This window comes from Camelus dromedarius, chromosome 5 (genome assembly GCF_036321535.1).
Source record: "Camelus dromedarius isolate mCamDro1 chromosome 5, mCamDro1.pat, whole genome shotgun sequence".
Taxonomy (NCBI): domain Eukaryota; kingdom Metazoa; phylum Chordata; class Mammalia; order Artiodactyla; family Camelidae; genus Camelus; species Camelus dromedarius.
This window is the reverse complement of record NC_087440.1, coordinates 9,587,555-9,604,836: the sequence shown is the minus strand read 5'-3', so window position 1 is coordinate 9,604,836 and position 17,282 is coordinate 9,587,555. Positions and strand designations below refer to the sequence as shown.

General features: G+C 44.0%; 1 protein-coding gene and 1 long non-coding RNA gene across 4 annotated transcripts in view; one reads left to right on the top strand and one right to left on the bottom strand.

Moving 5' to 3' along the window:
• Positions 1-774, bottom strand: part of LOC135321271 (uncharacterized) — a 35,455-nt gene extending 34,681 nt beyond the window's left edge. For both annotated transcript variants that reach the window (XR_010380843.1, XR_010380844.1), the window contains exon 1: positions 549-774. This is a non-coding gene — a long non-coding RNA (uncharacterized LOC135321271). The remainder of the gene's footprint in view (positions 1-548) is intronic.
• POLR2M (RNA polymerase II subunit M) lies at positions 187-16,081 on the top strand. 2 transcript variants are annotated; one of them, XR_010380842.1, is made up of 5 exons: positions 187-424; positions 2,185-2,832; positions 4,817-5,021; positions 6,804-7,068; positions 15,499-16,081. XR_010380842.1 is itself a non-coding variant. In XM_010979568.3 (4 exons), the coding sequence occupies exons 1-4, from the start codon at positions 312-314 to the stop codon at positions 6,948-6,950; spliced, it is 1,113 nt and encodes a 370-aa protein (XP_010977870.1). In that variant the 5' UTR covers positions 187-311; the 3' UTR covers positions 6,951-7,977. The 2 variants fall into 2 exon arrangements, 1 of the variants encoding a protein (XP_010977870.1); XM_010979568.3 differs by lacking the exon at positions 15,499-16,081 and having other exon boundaries at positions 6,804-7,977.
• The last annotated feature ends 1,201 nt before the right edge of the window (positions 16,082-17,282 follow it).

Here is a 17,282-nt window from a genome sequence, read left to right as displayed (position 1 = left end):
TTTCTGAACAAACACGTGAAGAGCGGATGCACAGAAAAAAGACAGCTCGCGAGCGCGCCCGGCTGGCACGTGACGTCACCCCGAACCTCGCGTCCCCTCCCGCCCCTCTGGTCCCTTCCTCATCCCTGTCTGCGTTTGTTTCCGGCGTTTCAATAAAGCTCGATTCGGCTAGAAGAAGACCTGTTCTTCCGGGAAAATGGCGGCTCCCGCTCGTGCCCCGGAGGCCCCGCCGGCCGCGGATCCGGCGCCAGCAGCGGGGGCTGCCGAGGACGCCGAGTGCCCGCCGCCTCGCCAGCCTCAGCCCCCGCAGAATGTCCTCGCTGCCCCGCGGCTTCGAGCCCCAAGCTCCCGAGGACTTGGGGCAGCGGAGTTTGGCGGAGCTGCGGGAGATGTTGAGGCGCCAGGAGAGACTTTTGCGCAACGTGTAAGCGTGGGTCCCGCGAGTCACCGCCTGTCTCCTTGGGTTCGGGCTCCCCGGGACGCGTCCTCCCTTCTTCCCCTCCCACCTTACCCCATCCCCCACCTCACCCCCAACCCCGTTCTCTTACCTGGAAGGTGACCTTGCTTCAGGCGGGTCCGCTCCAGGCGCGCGGGCGAGTGGCCGGCCTGTAGCCGCAGAGCCGACCCCTTCCGGCCGGGCACCGACCACCTGCGGGATGGCTTCCGTGCTGAGCAGCTGCGGAGCATTTCAGCTAATCAAACTCCTCGTGGTTTTACTTATTCAGCTCCTGTGTCGGTTCTCTGAAGGGAAGATCTGTATCCCAAATTCTTTTGTCCCCCCCACCCCCGCAGTCGTGCCCCAAACATCTTGTCAATTTCATTTCTAGACCCTATTTTTACAGAAACCTAGGACATGGGAAGAGTGGGATAAAAGAGGGGTTTATTAGGCAAAGAAAGTTTGACTCACACTCAGCTGGTGGACTTCACGGATTTTACCGGGGGATCGATATAATGAAAATGATTTTTTAGGAAGCTTATTTTAGCAGGTTGGTGCAGGATAGTTGGAAGGGAAAAGAGGCAGAAGACGGTAGGAGGATATTTTCAGAGAGGTTCCCAACAAGGGGATTTTTAAAAAGTGAACTAGAAGGGTGGTTGTGGGATTGGGAAAACTGCATCAGGTGTGGACTAATTTGAACATGTAGTTGAGAGACGGCTGAAGTTTCTAGACCGCGTGGAGCACCACTAATAAAAATAGGAAGGCTGGGGGAGGGGAATAGGTCCCAGATTGACTTCACTTAGGCGAACTGATTTGATGGGAGAGTTAATTATTATCTAGTTAAAAGCTGGAGAAGTGATCCCGAGGCTCAAGAGAGAAGGCTGGGAATATACAGGCATCTCAGTTGGAGAGGGAGAGTAATAGTTGAAATTGGGGAAATGATTGTAGTGTCAGAAAGAATAGAAAGCCTGAGATGGAACCTTCCCTATTTATTGTGTAGTTAAAAGAAAATCAGAAAAGGAACTTCTATCACTCAGACAAAAGGACAAATCATCATTTGGGGGCTTCCTAGTAGAGCCAGCTGTTTTGCCTTTGTGAGAATGGGTTTTTGACCTGTAGGCGTTAGTTAACTTTTGGTCTCAGGACTCTTTTACTCTTAAGATTTAATTGAGCATCCCAAAGAGCTCTTGTCTTATGTGTGTTTTATCTACTGATGTTTATCATTGTCTTAGGAATTACAAGTGAGAATCTTTAAAACAAAAGATTACCCAAGCACATACTTTCTGTTAGCCATCAGAGCAGTGATGTTGTTATATAACGTGTGGCTTCTGGAAAACTTCTCTGTACTCCTGTAAGAAAATGAGAAATGGCAAATAATGTCTTAGTTTTGTTATAAAAATAGTTTTGACCTTGCAGATCCCTCCATTAACCCTCCCCAGGAAAGTCTTTGAGATCACACTTTTAATTTAAAACTGCTGATTTTTGGAATGTCATATATGCTTAAAATACTTTTGTTGAAATTCTAATTAGATGAGACAGATGAGGCCTATTCCCTATTTTTCCTGCAGCCCCTTGTTTTTTGAGGGGTATTTGGATAATGATTCTGTTGTTTTATTTCTCTTTTGGGGTACTTGGAAATCACATTTTTGACTGGTTCCTCTCCCTTTGAGAATAATGCTTTGTCTTGATATCTCAAGTTAAAAAACATGGCTCTCTCTTATGTATGCATGTTCTTTTCCTTTTGCCAGAAAATTCATTTGCAAATTGCCCGACAAAGGTAAAAAGATCTTAGACTCTGTTGCCAAACTGAAAGCTGCCATTACAGAGCGTGAAGAAATTCAAGGAAGAAGTGGACTCTTGCATCCCGTTAGTTTAGACTGTAAACAGAGGCAGAAGGCAGTTGCATTTGTTGATGTGGACACAGAAAAGGCCCAGAACTCTGACCAGATACTTGATACTTCATCACTAGTTCCTGGCTGTTCCTCTGTAGCTAACGTCACGCCATCTCAGACAACCTCACAACAGAAGGAACCTGTCCATCCTCCCCGCAGAGGCAATGCAGACGCCCCCGAGGTTGAGTTCACGGTGAGCAAGTGCCCAGCTTCGGGCAGCAGAGCTACCGCACCTTCCCCAGCTGAAGCGCGTGCGCCTCTCCCTCAGCATCGTGTTGCTGGTCAAGCGGAGGATAGTTCTAGCAGCTCTGACAACCAGTTTATTGATAGATTACAAAGGATCACGATTGCAGACTCAAGTGAACACCGCTCAGAAGAAAACACGAGTACTGAGAACTTGACTGGCCTTCAGAGCGAGCCACAGAGGAAGCCTCATTACATGAAAGTGCTAGAAATTCGAGCCAAAAACCCCCTGCCCCCACCACATAAATTTAAAACCAATGTGTAAGTACATCGCCACAGAAGCATACTACTTGTTAAACTCTGGACCATGTGTGAGAACTGCCTGCGGTTAGCAATGAGCAGATTGTGGAAACTCTAGCCTGGCAGAGGGGTCATGTTGAGAAATGCTGTAGTTTTTTAGCCAAATAATTGAAAAAGTTTTAAATAGCAGCTAGAGTATTAAATTTCAGGATATTTGGGCGATATTTCATATTAAACAGAGAATTTATTCTGATTTTTTTCCAGAACCATTTTCTGCTATATTGCTCCCCCTTTGATGAGAATTTCAGCTAAGGGGAAAACAGTTGCAGGAGCTGATGGACTTTCTCAGCAAAAAATATTTGTGTGTACGCTGTACGTGGGCAGCTGGTGCCGTGGCGACACAGAAGTAAAGATTCTGCTCCTCATAGTTTAGGACCTAGATGAGGACCCAAGGCTTACATAGCTGGAAGAACATTAAACTGTATAATCATTTCAGGGGGAAGGGAGCTGAGAAGGGGTTAAAAACCTGAAAACATCTGGGCCGGGACTGGGGTGGGGGTAGGAAATTAACCCTGCTTCTAAGTTCTGAGTCATAGTTTTGTTTCTGACATATTCAGGAAAACAAAAGCTCTCTGAAGAGAAAAGAGAAATGCAAATAGAACATTCAAGTGAGGGAGTAGATTTACAAAAATGTAACACCAGACACAAGTCTAACCACTGTGCCTTTCTTTGAAAAATGAAAGTCTACAGTTAAAAATACCTAAAACCAATTTTTATTCTTATAGAGACTTTCAAGTTTAATTCTTACCATTTTTTTTAATCTCAAAATTATTTCTCCCACATAGAAAATGAGGATTATATTACATTAATTTTTGGTTAGGAATAAAAGGGAATCTTTAAGTAATGGCTTGTGTGTAGTGAGGTATCTTTCCTCACTTCTAGGTAGACCAAAAGCCAGAATCATCATCTAGTCGACACATACAACAGAATATACTGACCCCAGTTCTGTGTTGTGGTCATTTAGCTGGGAGTGGGAGGAGGTAAAGGAATGCCAGTGAGGGTTACCAAGGGAAGGTCTACAAGAGACAGACAGACACTTGGGTGCAGTTATCGGTAAAGCCTGGGCCTTGATGGGTCGGTAGGCCTTGGACAAATGGAGGTTGGAGGGTGGGATGTGGTGGTGTCTCTCTCCTATGAAGGTGAAGGCTGTTATCCCTCTCTTGGGCTGTAGTTGTGGTTGGTCCTGGCCTAGTCTTAACTCCACCGGTCCATCCTCTCCACTGCTGCCAGAGTGCAGTTTGCAGACTGTAAACCTGAACCTGTTCATAGATGTCTTCACAGTGGGCTGGACCCAGCCTGCTCCCCAGCCTCCTCCCGCTGCCTGTCCTGTAGTCCCCACCCCTGCTTCCTGTGCGCCGCAGCGGGTCCCCTCGCACCCGCCGCTGGGATGCCCTTCTCCCCTCATTTCCTGAATACTTACTATTCAAAAACTCATCAAAGTGCACTCTTTTGAAGCTCTTCTGACAACCTCCCCATGTCCTATTCCAACTGGGTGTTCCCTTTTTTTTGTTCCAGCGTACCCTGTGTGGGCCCGTGTCGTGGTCCCTGTGATATGATACTGCACTGAGGGTTGACAAGTTTATTTCCCTCTGCTGGGCAGTAAGCCCCTTAGCAAATGTTTTTGAATGAAAAAATAAAAACAGGCTTCAGTTCAAGTATAAGCTTTGAAGAGAGAAGGGAAAGGCACCTACTTGTTAGAACAACGAAATGTCAAATTACTCTCCAAAAACGTGCCAGTTGCAGTAGTTCTGTTTTTGAGGTAAATATGTTAGAAGAAGGACCAAGTTTTATCTACACACGTAAATAGTGGTACAGTGCTTACTGTCACCTTTGTAGAAGAATTAACTGCTCAGGTTACAGGCCACTTCCGTGTGTGCGAATGTTGCGAAGGTGTCTGTGTAAGGAAACCAGTCTGATGGTGTGACGGAAGTTCTCCCCCCTCCAGGTTACCTTCACAGCAGCACGACTGGTCGAGTCACTGTCAGAGGCGAGGGTCTCCTGTTTGCTCAGAGGAGAGGCGGCTCAGGGACAGGAAGCACCTTGATGACATCACAGCAGCCCGGCTCCTGCCGCTCCACCATCTGCCTGCACAGCTGCTCTCCATAGAGGAGTCTCTGGCACTTCAGAAACAGCAGAAACAGAGCTATGAGGTATTTAGAGGATTGGTTGTGTCTTGTCTGCATGTCAGATGCGGCTCACATGAGTCCGAACTTATTCCTGGAGGTTCAGGGAGAGCAGGGTTTAGTAGACTGCACGAGGTCCTAGAGATGTGGGCATCTGTGCATGCCATGAGCTCTCAGTTGTGTGCCTCTAGCTTGCAGTCTTGAGGCTGCTGGCACTGTAGGAAATGGTCACAGCTGCCTGTGACACCAAAGTGGTATTTGCTGGGAAATGTGCTGAGACCACTGTGAAATTTCATAGCTCTGAAAAGGCAGACCGTCAGGTAGCAGTAGCATCGCTTTTCGGTCTTCCACCTTGAGAAACCTGCGTGAGAACGTGTCAGTGGTGGCGTTTAACCTGGAACCCTGCTAAGAGTCAGGGCAGTGTGGTTTCCAGGCTCCAGTCTCCTGCGGTACCGAGGAGACCATGAGATGGGTGGGAAGTGGTGTGTTGTCAACAGAAAGCTGGACACTAAGCTTAATAGCAGATCTGCGGGCCCTTGTGAAGACAGAAGAATCTCTTACTTTTGGTCACTGAAACAGTTTTGGAGCGTTTTCTTCACGATCTGTGTGTTCTGCATAGAGCTTTAAATGTGTAAGTTGACAGTTTGTGTACAGGGTAATGGGATGACAGAAGGTAAGTGAGGACCACTGGGAGAAAAGAAAGGGTTTGATTTTCTTAGACAGCGATCATTTGAGCCTCCAGGAAAATAGCTGCCAGACCTAATGCTGCTTGGCTAGGCTTTAATTGGGTACTGTAAACATCAGTGAATGCAGACCTAGCTTGTTATTCTGCCTGGGCTTTTCATAGAAGCCCAGGTAGCACGGATTGGCATTTTTAAGGCCCTCCTTTTTAAAAGCCATTTTTCTTCCTCTCAGTGCATTGAAGTTATTGCCTCGTTGTTACTGAGCCTGGAGGAATTGTTTTTTAAATTGTCTATTTGGCCTTCAGTGTCTGTCCTGAGATATTCGTAGGCTGAATTAAACCCTTCAGTTTGAAATTGGTTTCCTCGGCAGAGTGGTAGTGGTAGCAGCAGCTCCCACTTCAGTCCCACCTACCCACACTGCCCGTGGCCCGAGGGCAGGGACAGGAACAAGCTCAGGTGGTCTGGGGGCAGCATGGGCAAGGTGAGGAGCTGGGTCAGGAATGAGCACCACCACCCGCCATCAGCTGGTGACAATGTCCTTGGGTGTATATACACACATTGCCAGTGTCTGAAACTTAACTGAACTTTTGATTGCATGGTAATATTCATGGGAGTTAACTTGAAGAGTGACAATCAGTTTTTAGTATTAATTCTTTGATTTTCATTGTGGTGTAGAAATGTACCTCGCAAGCCTAGAAGCCATGATTTAATCCAGGGAGAAAGATTCTTCCCCTTGGAGAATCAGTATAGCATTGGTGATTTTTGACATTTGACAGTTGAAATTGTTCTGTAAGTTTGTACATACAGATCAGGTGCCCACATACTTGAAAATGTGTCTGTATTTATAACCATTGCAGTGCCAGGCTGATGACTCAGTTTCTCCTGTAGAGGTGGGATATTTCAGTGCACGTTGTTTATGGCTGGAAGTCTGTCACCACCGCCGTAGCAGGCTCGTAGCTCTCCCCAGCCTTGCCCTGTGGTGTCTGTGGTGGGCGCAGTGCTGTAGAGAGCACCCGGTGCAGCAGAAAGCCCCTTTAATTCGAGTCTGTTCCAGTGACTTCCCATTGAAAAATTGTAGGGAAAAGATGCACATGTGTAACTTTCTGCTTTGCTTTCTGTTTTAAAGGAGATGCAAGCCAAGCTGGCAGCACAAAAATTAGCTGAAAGACTGAATATTAAAATGCAGAGCTATAATCCAGAAGGAGAATCTTCTAGGAAATACCGAGAAGTAAGGGATGAGGGTGACGATCAGTCCTCTGATGATGAATTCTGAAGATGGGCGTCCGGATAATCTCCTGCATCTCTGCCTGTTGGGATCTCATTATCTTCCATCAGACTTTCTAACAAGTATCAAGATCAGTGTCAGACCTTGTGGAAAGAATTTTGTAAAGGTACACAAAGGAAGCTATGCAAGTAGCCCACTTTGAGAAGATAACTTTCATGTGCTTGAAAAGTTTAAAAATTGAATATTGTGCTTAATCACACTGTATTAAAGTTTTGCAGTGTGTCGTCTGTTGGTCTGATACGTTAGTGTGCACGAGAGCACATTTTTTTCTCTAAGCCAAATGAAAGCAGGTGACCAACTGCTTTTCTCTTTATTCTTACCTCTGTCAAGTAGCATTTATTACATGTCTTTCAGTGAATTATTAAGTTGTCCCAGGCCATCACCTACAATGAATTAGGAAGATACAGGCCCCTCCCTTTCTGAATAATGAAGGGAGCAACGTAGAGAATTTTGTGCATGTTTGCATGGGACTGTGCGGTGTTGGATGAGATACCAAGGAAGACGCTCAGAGAAGATTCTTAAGTGTTTGTTTCCTTCTTCTGCCTTTCCTTAGGAAGAATGTTTTCCTTCTGATTAGGAATAAGGAGTCCTTTTAGTTGATGCTGGAGGGTGGGTCTAGGTGACCAGATTTGCCTGGAGTAACATGAGCTGTAGGAAAAGCCCAAGATGACGGACATAGGTGAAGGGAGAAGCGGTTCTCCTGCCTGGCCTGACTTGAGTTCATTGTACTAACAGATGATAGGTTCAGTTTGCTAAGAAAATCAGTTTTTTTAAAGCTACAATTGGTTTGTTATCAGTATATTGCTTTCCCACGCAAAAAAAGAGGGTTACATGAGCTGCAGAAACCTTAATCTCATATATATACATAAATATGTAATTTTAAAGGATTATGTGGTTTTCTCCAGAGAAATTAACACGTATGTTATCAAAGATTTCTTTGTCTAGTATGTTGGCGCCTTTAAACAGTGTTGAAAGGAAGAATAAAATATTAATTACAGCAATTTCAAAATGCTAATGTGACGTTTTAGTGGTGCTTAATTAAATCTAGCTTAACTTTAAAAGAACTTTTCATATATACCATCTGAATGAAAATACATTCCGGCCACTGTACATGTGATGGGAGGGGCTCAGTCCCATGGCCTGCACTTCTGGAGCGGCTCCTGCTTCCCAGCTCCCTTTTGCCCCCTCCCTGCAAAAAGCAAATGTGAAAGTACACTGAGGGAACAGTTTCATTAATTTTACTTTTAAAACTAATTGTAAATGATTTCATAACATAAAGTTCTTTGCTGTTCCTTCTTTACAGAATAAAAATACATGTTATTTCTGGAAAGCTGGGTAACATGGGAGGGCTCCATGCACACTCACACAGTCCCCTGTAGTCCCACCCCCGGAGAGAGGGCCTCTGTTAGCATTCGGGCACGTGTACACGGACGGACTTTTCTCTGCATAGCTCTGCATTTATATTTTCAGCAGTGTAATCATACTATGCATCAGTTAATAGTCTGCTGTATATATTGTAAACATTTTCACATACTAGAGATTCTGCATTTCAGATAGCTACAGAATAACTTCCATTTTATGGGTGTACTTTAACTTTCAAAATCATCTTGTTTCACAATTTGTTAATTATAATGCAACCTGAAAACAGGGATGCAATCAACATCCTAAAATGCCATCACAGCTGAATACAAGTGGTTTGTTTCCAAAAGGTACCTTCCTAGAAGGGACTTGCTGGTGAACACTTACGTTTTTGAGACTTGATGTACATCACACACTCATGAAGATGGCCCCTTGGCATTCCCACTAGCCATAAAGGAAACTCCCAGAATCGCAAATTGCTATTTAAAATCTTTGCAAATTGAATAATTGTAGAAAAGGACTACCTTTGAAATGTGTGTTTTTTTGATTATGAATGAAGGCTAAGTGTTTTTTCATGTTTGTTGACTATTTACGTCCATGGTTTGAGCACTGCTTATTCATGCCCTCCTGTATTCTCTTGGAGAGTTTGCCATTTTTATTGGCTTAGAGGTTCTTTATGAATTAAGATGTCCATCTCTTGTTACATGTTGTTACTGTTTTTGTGTGTCACTTGCCTTTTAATACAGTTGATGGTGTGTTTGGTGTAGAGCTTGTTTTCTTTAGGAGTCCACCTTCTCAGGGGTGAGAGTGAGCCTTTGCTACCCCGAGGTTGGGTATGGATTTATCCTTCTTTTAGTCATTTTTAAAAATTCACTTTTATACTTATCTTTAATTCAAAAGGAAATTTTTAATCCATCTCAAATTTATCTGGGAATATTGCATGAGGTGAGATTTTAATTTTTTTAAATTTAAACTGTAATGAGTGCTATCATAGAATATTAAATTCCTATGTGTCTTTTGTGTCTTGGCCCTGTTTCTGGGCCTTCTAGTTTTTCCCACGCTAGTTTAATACTTACTGCTTTCATCAGTGTTAATATTTGGTAGTACGAGTTCTTGTTTTTTTGAATTTGGAGAAGTATTCAGAAAAGTACATAAAACAGATGTGCGCTTTAGTGGATGAAGCAAACAACTATGTAATGACAAACCAGGTGCAGAAAAGCTATTACCAGCACTTCCAGATCGCCCTGTGTGTCCCCTCTAGCCTCCCCTTTGTCCCCTAGAGGTGACTACTATCCCGATTTTATGGTCATACGTCCCCCCTTTTAAACGGTTTTACCGGCTATGTGTGCAGCTGGTTATAAGTCGCTATTTTTGACTTATAAACATGGAATCACACTGTATGTTGTGTCGGTGTCTTTCACTCAACATTGCTTATAAAATCCACGTCGTGTGTCGTGTGATTTATTCACTTTCACTGCTGTGTGATTTGCCATTTCATTGCTCTGATGTTTTCAATCTTACGGGGCTGCAGTGTGCATCTTCGTGCACGTGAACACGTGGCTGTACGGTATTTACCTAGGAGTCTAACCGCTGGGTTAGGAGGTAGGCATGTCGTTCACGTTTCATATCCCCCCACCCCCACTGTGTTATGAAGAGCTTCATTTCACTAACACCTGATACTGCCAGACTAATTTTAGCCAATGTGATGTTTTTATAGAGATGTCCGTCATGGTTTTATTTTTGCATTTGCCTAATTAGGAATGGCATTGAGCATCTTTATATGCTTATTGGTCACTGGATTTCTTATTTGGAAAAGTGCCTATTCAAAACTTTTGTCTGTTTCTGATGTCTTCCTGAGGTTGTTTTTTTTTTCTCACTGATGTGTAGGATGCATTTTTTGATACTAATCATTATTGAGTTATATTTTGTAAATATCTCTCCTTCTCTGATTACTTTTCATTCTTTTCATGGTTTTTGAATGAACAGAAATCCTTAATTTCAATGGCACATCTATCCATCTTTTCTTTTATGTTTAGTGTCTTTTGTATCTTGTTTTAAGGAGACTTTCCCTATCCTGAAGTCATGAAAACATTATCTTTTAAATTTTTTTCATTTAAAAAGTGCTTTATAATTTTTGCCTTCCCCATTACATGACATTTTGGACTCTTCCTGGCATGTATCTGTGGCTGTGCGAGGCAGGGTCTGTCTGGATAGCCGCTCGTCCCAGCACCACATGGTGTACTTCCTCCGTACAGCAAGCATCTGTGTGTGCCCGCATTGCTGCCTGCGTCTCTCTGTTTCTCCGTTCTGCTTGTCTGTTTGTGCTAATACTACACCACTGTATTCATGATAGCTTTAGGATACAGCTGGAATCAAGCCTGCCATCATATTCTTCAAAAGTGGTTTGCCTTTTTTTTTTTGACTGTTTTCATTTTTTTATTTAAATGTCAAACTCAGCTTGCCATGTTTCACAAAACAACAAAATATATATATACACACATAATATATATATATATATCTCCTTGGTAGTGCAAATCTCCATTTCAAAAAAAAATGCTTGATATACTGTCAATTAACTTTCTATTTCTATGTTTGAGACTTAGGAGATTTAGAAACTTGCCATTTATAAATGAACTCACTCTTTCAACTAGGATTGTTACAGCAGGCAGGTAGCTAGATATGAGCAGAGAAAGGGGGACACAGGCCAAATGGCAGGAAACCATACATCTTGTGAACAATGGGGGTCCTTGGACAGATCAAGAAAAGCAGAAACCTCCGGACTGATAAGAAACCATACCGTCTGGGGTGACCAGTGTCCTGGAGGCAGGCTGGGAAAGATGGGACAAGACAGGACTTCCACCATCTGAATGTAACCTTTCGCTCCTTATACCCCCCCAACCAAATGTAACCTTTTGTTCTTTATGACTTCATCCGACTTCCCCATCAAGACGAAATAAGGACAAAAATCCCTCCTCCCCCCCAAGAAAGGGGAGCTGGAATGAAGATCAGGAAAGGCGACCCCGAGTCTCCCTGACCACTCATTTTTACATCCCTATAACCAGCTTGCCAAAGCAGCGCGCGGCTATCGGCCCGTTCTTCCCTTGAGAGAGTACTGCCTACCCCTTCATAAATCCTTGCTTTGCTTTCTTGACCTCCGTGTCTCATTTCTGCATTCCTTCTGCAAGGAGACAAGAACCTCCTCCCTGACAACAGGATGACTATTTTCAGTCTATTCAAGTTAAACAGAAAACTCAGAACACTGTTGTAGTGTGAATACCTAAAGCACTGTGTAGTCTTGATTGAGAAGCGTTAGCAAGTAAGGAAGAATTTTAGAAAAATACTGAATTTAGGTTTAAACCAGGAAAATGGAGTGAATCTGCAGTCGTGAACTTGTCCTTCAATTCTCAATGGGGGAAGAAAGTTAAGCGCTGAAGTTTGGAGCTTAACCTGATCTGTGGAAGATGTTATGAGGCTTAATCTTGTTAAATAATAATTATCTACAGGGTAATTTTCATTTCATAGGACCTGTCTCTAATTAACAGCACATTCTCTGGGGAGCCGGGAGCTGTGAGTCAAGGTGGAAGGCAGGTAGCTTGTGGGACTATCTCAACTTCCTGTAACCAGGATGTTGGAGCGATTTGCTCAAGGGCACTCAGGCAGCCAAGAAGAGATCCAGTACTCAAGATTTCTGGGCACCGGACCACATGGCCTTGCACACGAATACCACAAATCAAGGTTGCATTTGGGCTTTAAAAAGTGCTAATGCTAGGCAAAAGCTCAGGTTACTCTGAGGGCATCTGTCAGATCTCTAAGAAAAACTTATACTACAAAAGAGCTTTTTTCCTTCTGATAATTTTTGTATTCGGGATGTTTTCTTTTTCATCATCTTAGAACTAGGTGACCATGTTGGCCCCTGCTGGTGTCTACCCCCTTCCCTCCTCACTTGGTAGTTGGCTGCATAAGCCGTTTTAGGAGAAGAGGGAAGGGGCCATCAGGTATCATGGGCTTTATTCCAAGGACCAGGTCTAATCCGGCAGTTTACCCTTTGCCGGCCTCATGACAATTTGTAACACTAAAAGAACGTAGTTGTTAGGATAAAAAAAAAAAAAAAAAAAAGATTCTGTCTTTGTACGGGCCAAGTCGAGAGTGCCTGTACTAAATAAATGAAAGGATTATGTGTCCGGCTTTTACGAGGAGCATACAGAGTCATCTACGGAATACGGCAAATTGCGTTTCTGACTAGCTCTTTGACAGGGAGGAGAAACGTCAAGCTATTATTTTAATTTCTGGCTAAAGTGAGGAAGCTTTGATACAGGGCCGATGAAATAAACCTTGTGTCGGGTAAAACTGAACTAGAGCCAGACCACAAATCAGAAGCGATTCTGAAAGTACAGCCTAAAAGCCTGAACAATTAAATATGATCTATTACTTCCCAGATGATTTTAGAAAACTTGGAATCAAAAAAGGCGAAAAAGAGGGTAAGCCACTGGAATAGCATTAGATTATTAGATTTAGGATTTAAATGCCACTATTTCCTTTGAATCCAGTGGGAAGTTATGCACTCTCCTGACTATTAAGTCTGCAAGAGGAGGTCAGCGACCCCTTATCTAATGTATGGGGTATGTTTGGAGAGAACAAAATTTCAAAGTGTGGTCTTTATAGAACACTTTGAGGTCGGAGAGAGATTCTATATGAAAACCTTATTGTAACGATGGTAACAATTATGATTGAAGTAGTTTAAGAGGTACCTTTTGGCATCCGAAGTAAAATGTTTTTAAAATCACCACCATATGACGCTTTTAATTTAGTGTTAAAATTAACTGAGAACAATAGAGACTCCCTAAAAAAGCTATTTTGACAAGGGGAAATTAGGACATTGAGCTAAGGAGAGACCTGGCTTCGTATGGAAAAACTTCCCATTATTAAGGCAAAAGAATGAGAGTTGTAAATCAAATCCTTACTCAGAGCTTACAGAAATGTTCTTTGAAAGACGGAGACTCAGCTTGGTACTTATAAACTCTGTCTGAAAATATTGCTAGTAAATACATCAGGTCTCTTAATCAGTCCCACATATATGTGTACTGAATTAAATAGCTCTTCTAGTGATGGGGTTGTAAAAATGAAAGCACATCTCCTATTGATTATTTAGATTCTTTTTTTTAATGGAGGTACTGGGGATTGAACCTAGGACCTTGTGCATGCTAAGCATGTGCTATGCCCACCACACTATTTAGATTTTTAATAAAGATTTCTTCTCTTCTTCAGCTACGTTTAGCAGGGTCAAAATGAACCACACTGGGAAACTGACTGGCAATAGAAGGCAAATATTATCTCAAATTAGCATCTTTAGTTCTTAGGGAAGGAAGGGAGCTTAGATATTATTTTCCACATCCTATAAATGGGGAAATTGAGGCACAGAGAAGCACAGAGACTTGCCTATGGTGCAGCCGATTCTGACAGAGCCAGCTCTTTCTGCCCTAGCCTGTTTGCCTAATGTGAAGTCCACTTATAATAATTCCTTAGCACATTTTTACAAAATTCCAGAAAGAGCACAGTGCCAGAAATCTATTTTCTAATTTTAAAACTCTAGAAATATTTAATTTCCTTAGATATTCTTAACTATAGCAACTAGGTTCAATGACTATAATTTTCTTGAAATAAAAATGGTAATGTATCAAAAATAAATTAGAACAGACAACATACTTCTTGTTATTATAAATGTGACCTGATTTTTCCCTTCCGCTGCCTAGCCTTCTCTGTTTTGAACGTCCCCGCTTTCACAACGCCTCTTCCTTTAGTCGTCAGCAGGTTGACTTTGGTCAGCTCACCAAAGGCTCTCACCAGTCCTTCTGAGAGATCTCAGTCTTGTACCACCCTCTGAAGGTGTCAGGGGTCTTGGGTTTGAATATCATTGCTGGTTAATCAGCACCATTAATCAAAATTCCAGGAAGTCTAATGGCTTCTGTGAAGCATTTGGACTTCAGCGGAGTAATGCTTCTTTGAGAATTCTTCTTTTTTTAAATTGAGGTATAACTGACATAACATTAGTTTTGAGTGTACAACATAATGATTCTCTATTTGAATACATTATGAAAGGATCACCACTTTAAGTCTAGTTACCATCCATCTCTATAGTAGTTACAAAAATGTGTGTTTGATGAGAACTTTTAAGATTTATTCTTAGCAACTTTCAAATATGCAATACAGCATTGTTAACTATAGTGGCCATGCTATGCATTACGTCCCCGTGGTTTTTTATGGTTTATTTATTTTATAAATGGAAGTTTCTATCTTTTGACTCCCTTCACCTATTTAATACCCCTGCCCCTTAAATTCCATTTGAATTAGTATGTTAGTGAAGTGTCTGTGACTACACCAACGAGCAAACTAAATTTTGCCCCTCTGGATTGTTACCTTTCTTTCTCTCTCTGGGACAAAGGAGGATTTCTCAGAGCTTCCTGGGTCTTCCCGCTCTGCCCTTGGCAATGACCTCAATGTTCTGAACCATTTCTTCTGTATAAAAGTTTCTCTTAAATTGGAAAATTTCAGAATAGGGCAAATTGCGTTCCTCCAGTCTATGGCTGCCATGATTTCCTCTGGGAGAAAATCTGTTTATCTGTCAGAGTTCTATGTGAGAATGCACATTATCTGGAAGGTAGCCAAACATCAGCGAACTCATTAGTTAATCTCTCCCTGGATATCAGTTTACTAGATGACTTTTTCTTGAAGGGAAGTGGGGCTTAAGGAAGGGGAGGTGGAACAGGCAAGTTTTGAGGAGAAGGAGGGTGGAGAGGAAATGAGAATGGAGGAGAAGGACAAGGATGGGAAGGAGTCCTGGATGGACCCTGAACAGCACAGGGACAGCAAGGAAACATAACTTGGGAGAGTGGTCCATCTCACTGTCCTCAGTCCCTCCCATTTTCTCTTGAACCCACCCTAATCTCAAGTGTTTGCCCCCAGTATTGTCCCTAGAAAGCTTGTGTCAAGCCCATCGAGGGCTTTCATGTTGCTCAGTTCAGTAGTTAGTTCTCAGTGCTGCTTTTTCTTGACCCTTTGGAGCATTTGGCATAGTTAATCCTCTCCCACTTTTCTGGAAACACTTTTGTTCTTAGTTTCTGGAACACACCACTTTCTCTTGGAAGCACTTCATGACTGCTTGCTCTTGTCTCCTTTGCAGGTTTCTTCTCACCCTCCCAGTCACGAAACACAAATGCCCAGCGATCTCTCCTTGAACCTCTTCTCCACCTATGCTCACTCCTCTGGTGACCTCATCCAGCCCTGCGGTCTTACATCCTGCTGGTACATGAGGAATCCCAAGCTCCTCTCTCCAGCTCTGACCTGCAGAGTCACATTCAGCTGCAGCAAGTGTGCTCTGAGGCCGGGATCTCAGACTAGGAATCAGGATGTGTTGGCGGTGGTGGCGGCAGCAGAGTTCTTGCTCGGCTATCAACAAAACAGATATTCTTGGCTAAGTCACTTCTTGGGATTGGAGTGTTCCAGTTTCTAAAATGAGGGACTTGGAACAAATTAGCATCTCCCAAAATGTATGTCTTCAAACAGAAGTCCTGAGGAAAATGGGATTTGGTGGTCAAATGAGCTCCCATGCTGTTGTCTGGATGGTGGCTGGGGCCTCTGACCTCACCCTGGCCCATGTCACAGAGGCTTCCGCCACAGCAGCCAACGTTTTAAAGACATCATCAGATCGGTTCATTTTTCTGCCCCAAACCCTCCAGGGGCTCCCATCTCGCTCAGAATAAAAACTAAATTCTTTTTGTGCTAATAATGACCTACACAACCCTGGTGGCCCCACCCTGGGTACCTGACAGTGGCGCCCGAGCTCCCTGGCGTCCTTGCTGTGGCTGTAACGTGCAGGGAACGTGCCCGCCTAAGGGCCTTCGCACAGCTGTTCTCTCTGCCTTGAGTGATATTCCCCGACACCTGGCCCCTCATTTCCTACAAGTATCTATCCACAGGTCTCCAAATCAGGGGCGCCAGTGAATATAAAATAACCCCCCTTAGCTGGCTTTATTTTTCTCCACAGCATTGTGCATTTCCCTGTTTATGGCCTGACTTCCCCCACTACAATGAGGTTAGGAATTTTTTTGGTTTTGTTTATTGCTGTATCCCCAGAGGCCTCGAGCAATGCCAGACATAGCCGGCATGCAGTAACACCTTGATAACCGAACAAGGGAGCGAAGGAGCAGATGGCTGGGGGTGGCTGGAGAGCCGCCTCTGCCCTGCCCGTGGGGACCCCCGCGCTCCCGTGTGCGGTCCTGATGCCCAACACCCAGGGGGCCGTGTGCTGCGGAGGCCACAGCTTCACATCTGTGGTCTCTCTTACTTCTCTTACATGTCCTGGGAGGGATGTATTACCATTCCAGCGTTTTCCAGAGAAGGAAACAGAGGGTCACGAGGGAGTGGCTTTCTCAAGGTCGCACGCTATTAAGACCTACATCTGTTTTAGTCTAAGTGCAGTGCCCCTTTCAATTTCCCATGCTGCCTTTGCTATTGGCTTGAGTTCCAGACAGCCAGTGCCTGGCTTTGCCGGGGGGCGGGCGAGGAAGGGGCAGTGGAGAAGCCTTCCACCACCTGGGTGGAGCCTCCCCCTGGTCCCGATGGCAGGGCTGGGACATGCCGTGCCTCTCACAGAGGTTTGCCTTAATGAGATGAGACAGCAGGGGAAAAGCATGAGGACAGCCCAGGCGACAGCCCTTCTCTGGCTCTTTCCTTTCCAGGGCTTTGATTCCACCCCCCCCCCCCCCCGGCCACTGCCTCCCCCGGCAGCTCAGCCCCGCCACTTACTCCCCGGTCACATTACTTAACAGCTCTAAGCTTCCTCATCTGAAAAGCGGGACTGGTAAGAACAGTGTCACCATCGTAGGCTCGTGGTGCGGATAAGATAGCCCCAAGTTTACAGCAACTGTTAGCTGTTGTTCTTCCCGCATCCAGCCTGCCCCTCAG

Excerpts from the sequence above, each read along its gene's own strand:
- POLR2M (XM_010979568.3), top strand. The coding sequence starts at position 312 with ATGTCCTCGCTGCCCCGCGGCTTCGAGCCCCAAGCTCCCGAGGACTTG. Across the intron at positions 2,833-4,816 it reads CATAAATTTAAAACCAATGT|GTTACCTTCACAGCAGCACG; the intron begins GTAAGTACATCG and ends TCCCCCCTCCAG. Across the intron at positions 5,022-6,803 it reads AGCAGAAACAGAGCTATGAG|GAGATGCAAGCCAAGCTGGC; the intron begins GTATTTAGAGGA and ends TCTGTTTTAAAG.